The 14,598-nt window shown below is 44.5% G+C and overlaps 1 protein-coding gene across 1 annotated transcript in view; it reads left to right on the top strand.

The window, feature by feature from the left end:
* The window catches only part of ADAP1 (ArfGAP with dual PH domains 1), a 455,296-nt gene that overhangs the window by 400,643 nt on the left and 40,055 nt on the right, over nucleotides 1–14,598 (top strand). The window contains exons 5-6 of the mRNA XM_086940564.1: nucleotides 4,598–4,710; nucleotides 11,253–11,399. Of these exons, the coding sequence (XP_086796690.1) occupies nucleotides 4,598–4,710; nucleotides 11,253–11,399 (260 nt within the window). The remainder of the gene's footprint in view (nucleotides 1–4,597; nucleotides 4,711–11,252; nucleotides 11,400–14,598) is intronic.

The following is a 14,598-nucleotide window of genomic DNA, read 5'->3' as shown; positions in this document are numbered from 1 at the left end:
GCTGCATAGCTTGAAGGAGCACCAGGGATGGCCTCTATTAGGCCAAGGATGCCATTACTGGTGAAGACAATCACAATTTTACAAGGGCCACCCATATGTCACACCTAACTACTGTTACAGCAGTCACAAGCCCAGATTCTGCCTCTGATGCTATCTATTATATTACATTCCAGGGTTGGCCTTTATTAGGCCATGGATGCCATAATGTGTGAAAACAATCACAATTTTACCAGGGTCACCAATATGCAAAACTTGACCACAGTTATGCTAGGCATGGTCACGGTTGTGCCAGGGATGTTTCCATAAATATCTCGGGAGAGACAAACGTCAGGGAGGATAATAAACCCTGCACGCTGACAGCCGACAGCAAGGGCACGTAAATATGCACACAATGCAGCCTGTTCACGACCTTAAATATGGTTTATTTGCTGGTTGCCTAACTCCTTGGACGCTCATGACGAGCTTTGCTTGTCATGAGCCACGGCGCTCCAGTGCTCATGACGAGCTCAGCCCGTCATGGCCCGTGGAACGCTCAGGTGCGGGGAGAATTCCCCCGCTGTGCTGAGCGTTCCACGGGAGGCAATACACCTGTGAAGAGTTGAGCTAGTCATGAGCACAGGAGCGCCGTTGCTCATGACGAGCTCAGCTCGTCATGAGCATGGGGGCGCCGTGTGTGCCCCCCTCACCCCCAGCACAGCAGGGGATTAACCCCCGCAGCGAAGGGGTTAACGATGTGAAATATTCAGTATGGAAGGATGGATAGAAGAGTAGATTGTGAGTAGAGCAGGTCAGAGTAGTTAAGAGCACTTGAGGAAAAAGCACAGTGGGCTATAAACTGATCTCCAACCACTGTGTTACATTTTAAATCGTGAGTTTATGTTTCTCCAGACCTGTCCCTCTTAACATATAATGCCGACCAGTATGGATGGCAGGTGACAACTACATCACACAGTAACATTTCCTATTCATTCACTTACCCCCTTGTATGATTCATTGTCTCTATATAATGTGTGTGTGTTTGTGTGTGTGTGTGTGAGTGATATATAAAGAAATGTGATACCCTACATTGGTATGAATAGAGCTATAAAATAAATTAAATTCAAGTGAGAGAAGGGTAATTGAGAATTGAAGGGCACAGTCAGATGGCGGTAGTGAGTACATTTGTGGAGAAGGAGGTAATAGGGAGCGCCAAGAAAGATTGTTGCGCCCGGCACCACCAGCACGGAAGCCCGCCCGGTACGGTATATTATGAAGCATTATCTGTCATGGATGCCGCATTGCGTGGTGTAAGCTGACGTCAACCAACAGAGAACAGTCAGCATTATAGCAATAATTTCATCCTGGATAAACTCAATGCAAGCAGTGTCTGATCATTGCAGCAGGCGTCTGCTGGCTACTGCAGGCAACAAATCCTTTGTATAGGGCACTGGGTGTCACAGAAAGGTCCTTAGATCCACTCTTGCCCCCACCTGAAATTATTTACTAACCATAAACAGCACCCTGGATGGACTGCTGGTGAGACTGTGGCCAGAGGGATGGCCAGTGAGAGAAGTGTCAACCAAAGGAAACATTAAGGGGCATATTATCAAGGGCCTTATCGACGCTTTAGCGGGAATTTTTCCCGCTAAAGCGGCGATAATTTTATCGCCCTATTACCTAGCTAAGCGCGAATATCTCCAAAAGCTAACGCCTGCCCAAAGCAGTTCTTAGCCATATTATCCAATGGAAGGTGGATAACATGGCTAAGAGCATTGTCACGATAATGCATGAATATCGCTGATTTTTCTGCGATATTCATGCATTTCGCAGGATTTTAACCGCTTTTGTGATATACCTTGATAATATCAAGGTATCTCAGCGGTAAAAATCCTCGGTGCTCGGCGATATAATTTTACCCGCTAACCATGCATAGCGATAATTATCGCTATTGCTTGGTAATATGCCCCTGAATTCTCTGCTAGACTGGGTAAAGATATGCAGACCTGAAAGGTGTCTGTGCTGTACCACATTCACCTACCACTTCGCTTAAGGCTCCTCCCATTGGAATGACCCAGGGAGCCTGACATAGGGCGAGTACAGTAGATGTGGTTCTACTCTTCATAATGCCTTTCACATTATGCAAGAAGTAGCCTATTTTAAGAAGGTTTCTTAGCTAAGGATACGTTTCAGAAAGGAAAAAACAGAGTGACATATTTTATTTTGCCAAACGTGAAAGGTAGAATTCACAAATGTATCAAAGCAAAATATTAGCAATCATTTATTTCAATAAAGGGGTGTTAGTTGTTTGCAGTTAAAATGCATTCCAAACACCGATATGGAGGAACTCTGTCCTTCTGAGAAAATTATAAAATTAAACCCATTGTTACAGTGGAATGTATATACTTATTAGTGTTTTTTCCAATGTTTGTACTTATGCCAGAATCTGGTTTGAAATAGAGTTTGCCTGCTCTAAAAATAAATGATTGCAGGTTCCCGATTCTACCACTCTGGATGCAGACCCGCTTGCCCTAAACCTATTGATTTATTATCTGGGTTAATTTGAAATAAAGGTTGTAGGAATGTCCTTCTCTGAGTGGTCCCAAAGTGGTTCTTTTACCTGCAGGTGGGTGCTGTATATACTGTATGCTAACCTCCAACAAGCACTTGACAGAATAAATCTTTCTGAATGAACCTGCTTCTGACATTAGTTAGGTCAACTGTAAAATGTACTGTTGATCCCAGTATGCCTAGCTGCATAAGGTGTTGAAGTGAGTTAGGGATGCTGTGTCCTGCTAGTAATAAACTTAAAACATGTTTTCTTGCTGCTGAGACGAAAGCAGTCTTTCTAGCTACATAGGGGTCCTTATTCACCGAACACCGACTCTGGTTAGGAAAGAAACTTAAACTTCAATATTTTGCTCCACTTGGCTGATTATTAAAAATGATTTGTGAAGTTAGATGTTTGATGTCAATGATGATTAAAAAGTTGGTCATAGCTGCCTGAGCCATGGCAGCCCCCATAAATTGGCATGTCAGGCTCTCCCTTACTTCATCGGCATGGATTACATTTCCCCTATCCAGACAGTGGCGGCTGCCTCAAATCCAAAGTGGTGGGGTGGGGGGAAGGAGAGGGTGTTAGGGGAATAATCATTTACATTTTTTTAAAACGTACCTGTCCTGCTGCCGACGATAACACTGCCAGCCACCTTGGTGCTTCTCTCTTCCTGGCAGTCACTGGGGCACAAAGTACAGGGTCCCCACTAATCCAGACACTGCTCTCATGCTACACCAAGCATGAGAGCAGTGCTGTGATTGGCCTGAGCGGCTGGAATGATGCTCGCTCAGCCACAGGGAACCTGTGCCATTTCTCCACCCGGCTGTGCAACACACCTGGGTTGGAGAAATGAAAGTGTGCATGCCGGTTTGGCAACCAAAATACGACCGGCCAAACTGACATGCGCACTTACAGTGCACAACTCTCCTCCTCCCTGCCATGGCCCGCCCTGCCCCACCCTAGATTCCATGAGTCACGCAGTGGAAAATAAAATTATAATATTGTTTTACTATCATTTTATTTGTGCCTAACTGACCAGTGGGGAGTCGCTCCTCCGCCATTACGGAGGAACTGCCCTGTATCCAGAGCTGTTCTAGGTGTAGCATCAGTGACCCTTATCAGACGCTTCCTGAAGAATGAATGGCTATCTAGTACAGCTAAACACAAGGAGATGATGGACAGAGCGCTGAAACTTTTTAGACACTCACCCCAAGTCACAGATCTGGGTTGAATCCATCATCGTTCTTTAGCTCACTTCGCCACCTCAGTTCATCTGCCTTGTTAGAAGGTTCATGAGAAATATGAGCAAAGGCAGTAGTAGGTCACACTAAATGGCCAGACAACACACAGGCAGGCTCGCTGGATGTTGATTGGTTTATATGAAGACAGAGTTAGAGGCTACATCAGTCCTTGGGAGTGTCAGGGGATCAGAACCAGTCTGAGCTGGTTATTCACTCCTGGAAACAATGTACACCTCAGTTATGGGAAGGCCTGTGGAGTGTTAGAGGAACTTCAGCAGTTAAAACCATATTGTGGCACCTTGAAATAGTCCACAAATAGAGACATATGTAATTGTTTTAACCATAAAACAAAGAACTGTGTATGCATGTGTTATTTGTATAACACAATCCTAGCAAAAGGCAGCAGAGGGCTGTACAGAGTCAATTGAAAAGTTACAGTCAACTTGAGTGGAGAGTAGCTGACTTCTAAGAGCCAACATGGACTATTAACATCGTGAAGTAGTATTCTATGAAGAGGTGTGTCTATACATATATTATTTGGACAGTTGCAGAATTGAGAATTTGTTACATTTTATAAAAATAAAACAATTATTTTACTTTGTATAGTACATTTTGGATTTCACAGGAGAAGCTTAATTTAAAATAGTTCGATTAAATTCTTGTTAGAGCTGTATCACTTCTGATGTTATTGTGAAACATATCTTATTTTGAGTTCATTAACACTGATTTTTTAAGATTAAAACCAATCTCAACATGAATACTAATTTGTTAACTTTGTAAGTTAACTGTTTCTTTCTAAATATTGGGGTTTCTTCTCTTGCAGGATATCGAGAAGGGCTCCTTTGGAAGCGAGGACGTGACAACGGACAGTTTTTAAGTAGAAAATTCATTTTATCAGAGCGGGAAGGAGCACTGAAGTACTTCAACAAAAATGATGTAAGCATTCGGCAATTTAATCCAGAATTATTCTTTCGCAAGCACTTTATTGCCAATGACAGGGTTCCTCAAATGAAAAATCAAATACAAGCATGCAACACTAACACATTATTTTGGTTGACCTCCATTCCTACTTTATCTTCTTTACTACTATTATAACTGTGAACCTTTGAGGCGGGTAAACTCCAGAAGTACACCACCAATCACAACACCCAAGACAGCGTTGGAAAGGGGAGGTCCAGGAGATGGACATAGGCTATAGAGCACCACACCATATACATTAGGGGGGGGGGGGGGGGGGGGGGACGTTAGGGGAAAAGTAGTCCGTTGGGGCATGGGCGTATGCATACAGTGATATGAACGCGGCTTGCGAGAGGCGCAATGGCGTGTGGGCGTGGCTTTAGGTAAACGTGGCGTTTGGCGTCATGGGCGTCTGTATACAACGCGGCCAGGAGCGCGGAACCGATATCTGACGGAGGCTACATGGGACCTGCCCAGAGGTAAGAGCGGACAGGACCGCGGGGAGGAGCGGACAGGAGCGCGGAAGCGGAACCGACACCTGACGGAGGCGTGTGGCCGATGGCGCGAGCTAACTCACACAGCCTGTTGGCCCCGCGCAGCACATTGAGGAGCGGACGCAGTAGCAATGGAGGGAAGTTACAGCTATCAGTCACGCAATGGAAGGAAGTTACAGGTATCAGTCACAGATTCATATGTTTGCAAATACATGGCGGGGGGTGCCGGACCCTAACACTTGTGCGGAGGCGTGTGGCCGAGGGCGTAGAGGCTACATGGGACCTGCCCAAGTTACAGCTATCAGTCACGGATTGATATGTTTGCAAATACATGGCGGGGGGTGTGCCGGACCCTAACACTTGTGCAAAAGACATTACTTCGGCCACAACTGCTTTTGACAAGTGCTGGTACACAGGGAACATTATTGTTTAAAAAAAGGGTATATTAATAACAAACATTTAGTAGCGGACACGAGCGTGGGGAGGAGCGTCGACATCCACATGCCCAGGGGTGCAAAAATGCTGCTGTAGTGCCCGTGTCCCGGGTGCACGATGCTGGTGAGTACCTTTCACCTCGCAAAGCCTTCCCGACAACGTCGGCACGGGCTGCTAGTACCTGATAAACATACAACTTGAGCTACTAAACTATTACAAAGAACCTTTTCTGTACTGCTGCCTGTCCACCCTCGCCAAAAAAGACTAGCTGACTGCGGCTGTAAAGTCAGCCTTCAATTCCCTTATATTAGAACATTGGAATGGTGAGTGCTTCATTGAAGACAACAGAGTGCTCCAGGCTTCTAATGACTTGCAGAAGCGTGGAGCATCAACATTCCAATATTTGTTCAAAGCTTTGCTGAGAACAAAGGCCTCACGGAGCCCAAGGGTTTTTAACCCCCCCTTGGGCTCTGTGAGTCCTTTGTTTTACAAATTAGAACATTCTGCCCTCTAGGGGCGGTATGTTCTAATAGCTTTAGAGCCCTCCATAGCTGGTTCTACCGGCCATTAAAGGTCCACTTTCTTTTTAAAGGCCCTTGCCTTTGGTTCGGGCTTTTAACGCTGGAGCGGGCCTTTAATGGCCAGTAGAATCTGCGACTGCATGCTCTAAGGCTATAGTAGATCAGAAGACAGATCCACTGTCATGGAGTAATCAATTCCTCACTCAATGAATGGCTTGTGGTGTCAACACTTACCTCTAATTCTAGCCTGCAAGCAGTCAGACCAGTATTTTAAGTGTGATTAGAAAAGAAGTTTGTCCGGGAAGTCTAAGAAAACTCCATGTGAGGCACAACTTATTTAACTAAGGCTGTGGTGTATTGCATCCTCAATAAAATCCTTAGCTTGTAAAATGTATAAATACTGGAAAAACAGTAACAAAAATGAGCAGGTAGCAAGATATTTGTGTAAAAGCTTTTTGTACCAAAATCCTGGGCCGTAAGGAATAAAACACAGACTCAAATGCACAAAGGCGATAGCTTGTTGGAATGTAACAGCATCTTAGATCCTGAGAAACCAGTATACAACATATCACTTTTCCCCATGCCACAAAAGGAGGTCCAGTGACGTTGCATTGCAGACAGACAGGCACATACGTTTTTCCCATGAGCCAGTACAGGACAAGAACAGAGGACCCCTGTGTCCTGGGATCAGATCTTACGGACCCTGGATCACTTGGTGTACAAAGTACGACCCAGGGGCTGCCCTAGACATAGAAGTGTTTCATTTTTGTAGGTTTATGCTTGTGGACAGTGTTAAAATAAAACAATGGGTGCATGAAACTATATTTATTAAAGTTGAGCACAAATTAATTAAGTAACATTCTGCTTAATATTAGCTTGTAGAAGTGTCCTACGAGTAGTAAACAGCCTTATGTGTTCACTGTAAGATTGTGTTGTTTTCAGGTGAAAGACAAATGATTCATAATTTCCAAAATGATTGGTGTTGATGGTCAGTGTTCCTCGGTTCACAAAGTTAGATGAAAGGAGGAGGTCAAGAACTTACTGCAGTTAAGACAAGTAGGTTTTATTGGGATTTCGGGAATTGGCAAAATAGGTTTCTCCCAACCTAAAGCATTATTTCAATGATATAGTGCATGTTTTCGTATTCTAGTCAGCTCGCAAATGTACTCCGGCACTGAGCACATCTAGCCCCTGTAGATGTTCCTGTCAAGTAGATTCCACGTCTATGATATGCACACACCAGGTCATCTGCATGACGTGTACACAACAGATACCTCAAACCACACCTATTGCATGTGGACATTTCTCTGTCTCCAGTCTCAGTGGCCACATTTACTTTGAATTGAGTCTCACACTTTGGAGCAATTTTTGTTCTTATAAAACATACATAGAGGGATAGAATTGGCTTGTTAAAAAAAGAACACAAAGGATTTTACCACTATTTAAATTCAAGCATCAGTGTATGACCCTCCCAGAATCTCAGAACAAGAAAAAGCTTATGAAGAGAGTTAGTCTCTGAGAAGGGTGACAACCTGATCCGGCAAGTTCACAGCATACCGTCAGATCGGACACCATAACTTGGGGCATATTACCAACAACTAGCGATAATTTTTGTCTCTAACTTGTTTAGAGACAAACATTATCGCCGCACATCGGCGATTTTTATCGCAGATAAACCTTGCTATTAACAAGGTTTATCGCAAATGCGATAAAAAACGGCCAAAATGCATGAATATCGCTGAAAAGTCCGCGATATTCATGCATTATCGAGCAAATGCTCTTAGCCATGTTATCCACCTCCCATTGGATAACATGGCTAAGAACTGCTCAGGGCAGGTGTTAGCTTTTGGAGATATTCCCGCTTAGCGCGAATATCTCCAAACGTTGGTAATAGGAGATAGCGATGTTAGCGACTGTTTTCAGTCTCTAACATCTTGGCACGCCCACTTTGCATCTCATTAGTGATAAATATCACTGACATGCAAAGTGGGGCCCAAGATGGTCGCTATCTCCTACTAGCTGTCGCTAACTGGTGTTAGCGACAGCTTGGTAATAGGGAGATAATTTTATCTCCGCTTTCTTGGCTTTTAAAGCCAAAAAAGCGGAGATAAACCCCCTTGATAATATGCCCCTTGGTTTCTGCTGCCTAGGTTCTCCATGGTTCGTTATCTGAGACACATTTTGGCTTGTGTACCCTTTTACCTTCCTGCACAGTATATGATTACCAGGCGCTCCCAACACCCTTTCCAATGTGCTCATTACTGTAGTCCAGGAAACAAGCTAAATGATGGAAAGCTTGAGGCTTCCCATGGTGGTGGGCCATCGAAAGGAGATGGGAGGGCTGAGAAACCCAGAGCCCATTCTCCTTGCGAGACTTAGGAAAGATTTTAATTTCAGTGTTCAGTCCTCTGAAAACAGTGCCAGACAGATGCATGGAATGAGTGATGGTAGGGATCCCACCTAAAGGCTGCAGCAAGCTAAATCAAGCTTTAATCGGTGCTTCGTATGAACTATAGTGAATGCAAAAATGGAAACCCATTGTCTTCTGCCATCAAACCATCCACATCACCGGTTGCCCTTATTGGATTTTGGTTGTTTTTGCCATTTTATTTATTCAAATGTACTCTATTTTTCTAATTCAGTTTGAGATTTGTATTGCTTGGTGCTTTGACTTTATTACTGTTTTGGAACTGCAAAAATACTTTACACATTTCTCCAAGTTAAGCCTGACTGCGCTGTGCTATAGCTACCAGGGTCTTGAGCACAGATTAATTTAGTGACTTTGCAGGTGTACCCTGACAAGGACTGTGATTATCACCTGAGTTGAGTAGTCATCCGCACCAACTAATAATCCAATGTTGTACAGCTGATTGATGATGGAACTGTTAGTTGTGCAGTCACTTGTCTTTTGTAAGCCCTTATAATGTAAGCCCTAATATGTAAGATTGATACTACTGGTGTAGTTAAGTGTGTAGACGCATACTGGTGTAGGTAAGTGTTTAGACGCAAGGATCTATTCCACCAAAAAACACATACATCATAAGGAAGGCGAAGAGTGGGCAGTATTTTGGTAATTAGAAGTCAGGTTAAGGTTTGAGCATGTCTCATAATTAAATAAAACTAAACCAACCAAATAAGAAAGGAATCTAACATTTCCGTGCTATGACCAAATATAAAAGAAACTGAACTATCAATAGCTTGTCAGATACAGGATGGAATCCTATTTGCTATATGAAACAATATGTGATTGCTGTATTTTTCATATGTCAAATGTTATATTACAATAAAGACTTTGAAACAGCCTTTTTGACAGAGCTGAATTTACACTAGAGTGTAAATAAATTAAATATTTACATTTGAAATCTCCGTCTTTACTTTGGACTTTTTCGATGTCTATGAATATAGCTTCAGTGATGTCAAAATACGCTTTAGGTGTCCAGCACTGTCACAGGTTATTATGAGGCCTGAGCCAGTAAACATGACGAGGACCTCTTTTATTAAACCACCACCTTTCCACACTTCTTTGCCTTTATCCTCCTTTTCCACCTGCCGCCTCAAATACCACTCTCCGGGGAGACACAAGGTATCGGTATTAAGGACTTGATGAAACCGTACACATTAGCTTGTCAATGCTTGGGATCTTTTGTCATTTTTAAAAACCTTTGGTTTTGGGGAAGATAGTGGATGTGTATCAATATAATAATAAAAGTCAAAAAGCGAAAATATTTTTTGTTTTCAAAAAGCACTCATTGCCGTAATAGTCCCTGTCAGTAAGAGCAACTACTTTGTGTGCGGATGCGCTCCTTGTGAAAGATCAGAATGCCGTCACCCAGTGAAGTTAGCCAATGGGAAGAGGGCTTACTCAATGCCCTGTACTGCGTGCTGCAGTGGGCAGAAGAAAAATGTGAATGATACAATAGACCAATAGATGAAGAGGGCTGGTTGAAAGCTGCTTTAAGTAGCTATATTATACATATAATTTTGGTAAAATCAAAAGGTCTTGACTAAACCTAAAAGGTCTTCTGCGTATCTACTGGCAGTGGAATGATAGTGAAGAACGCGGTGCAGTGGTGTAGCTAGACGTTGTGCCGCCCGTGGCAATAACTGCGTTTGACTCCTGACGGCTCCTGTAATAGCGGGGGTGCTCGTGATTCCAGTGACAGCCTCCCCACATGGCCGCAGGTAAGGGGGGAAGGTGGACTCCTCTCTTCCTCCCTCCCCCTTGCTATGCCAACAAAAAATAGTTGCAGATCAAGTGCTGAGGGCTGGCCCGTGCTGAGAGGCGACTGGCCCATACTATGTCTCAACCCGTTTAGCAGCGCCTTTGCAAATGGTGGGGGGCTTTTTAACACTCTCAGTGTTCTGTGGAATGTTTTTATTCTGTAGAAAGAAATTAATCCATTGGGGCCATCAACTATCAGCTATGCCTTGCATTTTGGGCAATCAGCGCCGGTCTACTACTCTCAGTTTACAAAACGGTGTTGGCGAGAAGACCTGGTCCGGCCAATTGTATCAAAGATGATGTAGGGTCAATTTTATGGAATCATTACTGTTGACCATTATCTCTTTTCCATTTATGAGCAGCTAATCAAGTCGAGGATTTCCTCAGGCTTTCTGGTTCTTGTAGTTCTGATTTTAAATGAGCATATACAGAACTACAAGTCCCAGTATGCAGAGAAAAAAAAGGTGGGATGAATGAGGTTCTGACAGATGGCCATGAGAAACTTGAAAGGTATGGAGGCTGTGCATTTAGTCTTCACTAAAAAAAATAAGAATATGAGATGAAGGCGAATGTTGGATTCTTGTTTCCTAAAATATGAGTCATATGCGTTGAGAACTGGCAGCTGTTAATTGTATCATTCTGATGCAGGCAGAATTAAAAACAAAAAAATTATTATCTTTGTGCAAACTTGTTTCCTGTTCAGTAGGTTGGGTAAAAAGGGCTGTTATTTTACATGAAAGATAAAGTAGCTTTTTTCATCTTCCTGTAACGAAAAGGCATATGAGTGCATTCAGCAGCCTTGCTTCTGTCTTTTGTTGTTTATTCACTTAACATGGATGTGTTTTCCAGGCAAAAGAACCCAAAGCAGTTATGAAGATTGAACATTTGAATGTGACCTTCCAGCCGGCAAAAATAGGAAACCCAAATGGATTACAAATCACATACTTAAAAGATAACAGCACCAGAAATATTTTTGTCTATAACGAAGATGGCAAGGTAAGGTGCAAAGGTGTCTCTGGATTCCAGTGACCCTAGACATGTACATCAAATGCATGACAAGTAGATGTATTCATTTATTTAACTCCATCCATGCTGCTGACGAGCTCAGATCGTCATGGAGTACAGTGGAGCTGCACTCATGACGAGCTGAGCTCGTCACGGTCGTTGGAACATTCGCACGCAGGGCTAATTTCCCCGCTGTGCTGAACGTTCCAAAAATGGGTGCGGCCGTGAGGAGCTCAGCTCGTCATGAGGACAGCTCCGCTGTACTCCATGACGAACTGAGCTCGTCACCAGAATGTGGGGGGACTGCGCGCGCCCCCCCCTACCCCCGCACAGGAGGTGAAAAACCCCCGCAGTAAAGGGGTTAAAGAACTTTCCTTATAGTGCCAACAAATGCTGCAAAGAAGGTGTGTTTTACAAAAAATAATACAGAGGTAACGATATACAGAACAGGGGCGAAAATATCACCTTCTTCTGACATAGAGCCTTCTACTGAGGGACCCGGTAATCCAGATTAAGCTAGTAACGAGATTGTAAGGTCTGTGGTAGTTCTGCGGATCTGTAGTGTTTCACATGGAAACTCCACCAGCTGATATCCTGGGGGAAAATGCAGTGGTGGCTGCTGTGACTTAAAAGTGGCGAGGCAGCGCAGGGGCAAGCGGGGCAGCGTGGGGGGGGAATGAAAAATATATTTTTTTTAAATGTACCTACCTGCTGGCCTTCGCCTCTGTACTCTTCTGCACCTCTGCTCTGGACTCCCTGCTGCCCATGCAAGGCTCCCAGTCCCCTATGCCAATCACAGCGCTGCTGTCATGCTGGTAATGCATGAGAGCAGAGCCATGATTGGCCTGAGGGGGCATGTGTATCGCTCAGTGAAGAGCTGGGAGCCTTTGCTTTTTCACCATCTGGCTGTACATCACAGCTCAGGTTGGAGAGATCTAAGTGCGCATGACGGGTTGGCCGTCCTAGCATGGCCACCCAAACGGTCAAGCACACTTGCAGCAGTGCCCACCACTTCTCCCCCTGTGGCAGATACTGTCTATCAGCATAGCCGGCTCTACCCTGCCCTTGAGCCGTCTCGGCACGGAAAAATGAAATGATAATCTGTGTTTTCATTGTATTTTTCATGGTTTCACTGCTGAGAGAGCAGTGGGGCGACGCTCCTCCGCCATAACAGAGGAGCCGCCGCTGGAAAAATGAGACCAGGAATGACCTGGGCAGTTGGGACCAGAATTACTGATCCCACCTTAATTCTAAGGGGCAGATTTACGACTTCTGGCGCATCTCTGCTAATCAGCAGAGATGCACCAGAAGAGTTGCGACTCGTCTGCCCACCCGTGCGCCACCACTGATGCGCCGCATTTACAATGCGGCACACCATGGCGCTCGGATGGGCAGATGCGTGACGCATCCCCGGCAGAAATGCGTCGCATTGCTGGAGTTGCGTCGCCAGCAAGGCTCGGGGGTGCCCTGTCTCTAACATGCTGTGTCAATCCTTACGCCTGCTTCAAGCAGGCGCAGGGTTTTGACGCAGCATGGCCCTAAAAGTGACTGAGTGAAATCTTGTAGATTTCACTCAGCCCCTTTTAGGAGGCATTCTTGCACCGGAATGCCCCCACCTGCGCAGGAATGGCTTTTTGTGGTGCAGGGCTTTACAACGTGACGCATCTCCCAGATGCGTCACGTTGTAAGTACCCCGCACCATGGCGCTGGATTTGCGCCACCGCTGCGTCACAAAAGTGACGCAACGGCGGCATAAAAGTGGCGCAAGTGGCTTGTAAATCTGCCCCCTAGTGTCTAAGGGACCCTCATGGTCCCACTTGTAATCCAAGATAACTTTTCCCTCCGGGAGTCACTGATAGCCCTGCTATTGGTATCTTCAGTGGCAGAGTTACCGGGGATTGCTTCTGGCCGTATGTAATGGGTCACATAGAAAGAGAATTTGGATATTCAAAACACACACTCCTATGTAGTTGTGAGGAATCTAAACAAATAAAATTAAAAAATGAAAAAAAGGAATTAAGAGAGGAAAGAAATTGGGGTGTTTGTTTAGTAGGTGGGAAGTGGGTGTTAATGGCAAAGATACGTTCCAAAACAGGGAAACAGTCTTTAATGACATGCCATGTAATTCAAAGCAGATAACAGTGATGAAAGAGAGGCGGGTGAAAGAGTGGGAGGGTGGGGAGAATCATTTTTCCGGGTGGAGAGAGAAGTGCCTTGTGAAGCCCATGATATAAAAAAGAAATAATTCCCTCCGTAAGGGGTTGGTATAATAGGCTCTGGCAGACACTGGGCATGGAAAGCATCAATGCAGCACCGAGGTGGGGCCCCCTGCTGCAGTTCTTCGCCAAAGACTATAGCGCATTGACATGTCCTTGGTCACTAAGGGCGCTACAAAGAGTAGAGATCTGAAAACCCTGGCTGGAAAAGGTATTATGTGTGATTTATGTCAGTGGATGCCTAATTGTCAAAACCAAGGCCACTCACAGGGGGGGGGTGGAGGTGCTTCTGGGATATGCTTCTTCTAATTCTGTTTCCTGGTTCTTTATTTTTTGTGTTGTTCATTTCTTAAAAGAAGTTTTGACATCACATGTAAGTACCACAAGGACCATTTTCAATATCTTACCATCGTGGTACTTTACGTTACAGGTGGAAAGGTTTGGGGCCCTAGGCCCCCTTACACTTAACGTAAAGACACATACTCAGTTGTACGGTATCTGGAACGGCCCTGGGCACATGGGCCCTGCCCATTTTATTGACAGGGTCACATGTCTTGTAACACTTGTGATGGATGGGTGTGGGTTGATAGTGTAAGCCAGCCCTCAGGGAGTGGCTGGTAAATACATTCGTAGAGAAACACTAGAACAGTGACCAGCTGCTCAGTACATCCCTCCCAACCTTTTAGAACAAGCATTTACAATGCAATGGTCTCGGCATTATTAAAGGTAGAGCTATTGGTACTGCTCATGACATTTTTTTTTTAAATCATAAATAAATGGCATTGTCATTTACATTGCCAATAGCTTAATCGTTAAATAAATGGCATTGTCATTTACAATGCCAATAGCTTAATCCCTTGCAAATGCATGACCTATTGCATTTACAACCACAGAGCCAAACACACAAAGCCACCCACACACACATACAGAGCCACCCACACAGAGCCATCCACAGAGTCATTCACATAGAGCCA

The sequence above is a fragment of the Lissotriton vulgaris genome, chromosome 10, assembly GCF_964263255.1.
Source record: "Lissotriton vulgaris chromosome 10, aLisVul1.2, whole genome shotgun sequence".
In the NCBI taxonomy this organism is placed as follows: Eukaryota; Metazoa; Chordata; class Amphibia; order Caudata; family Salamandridae; genus Lissotriton; species Lissotriton vulgaris.
Note: the sequence above shows the minus strand (reverse complement) of the source record. Positions and strands in the feature narration are given on the sequence as shown.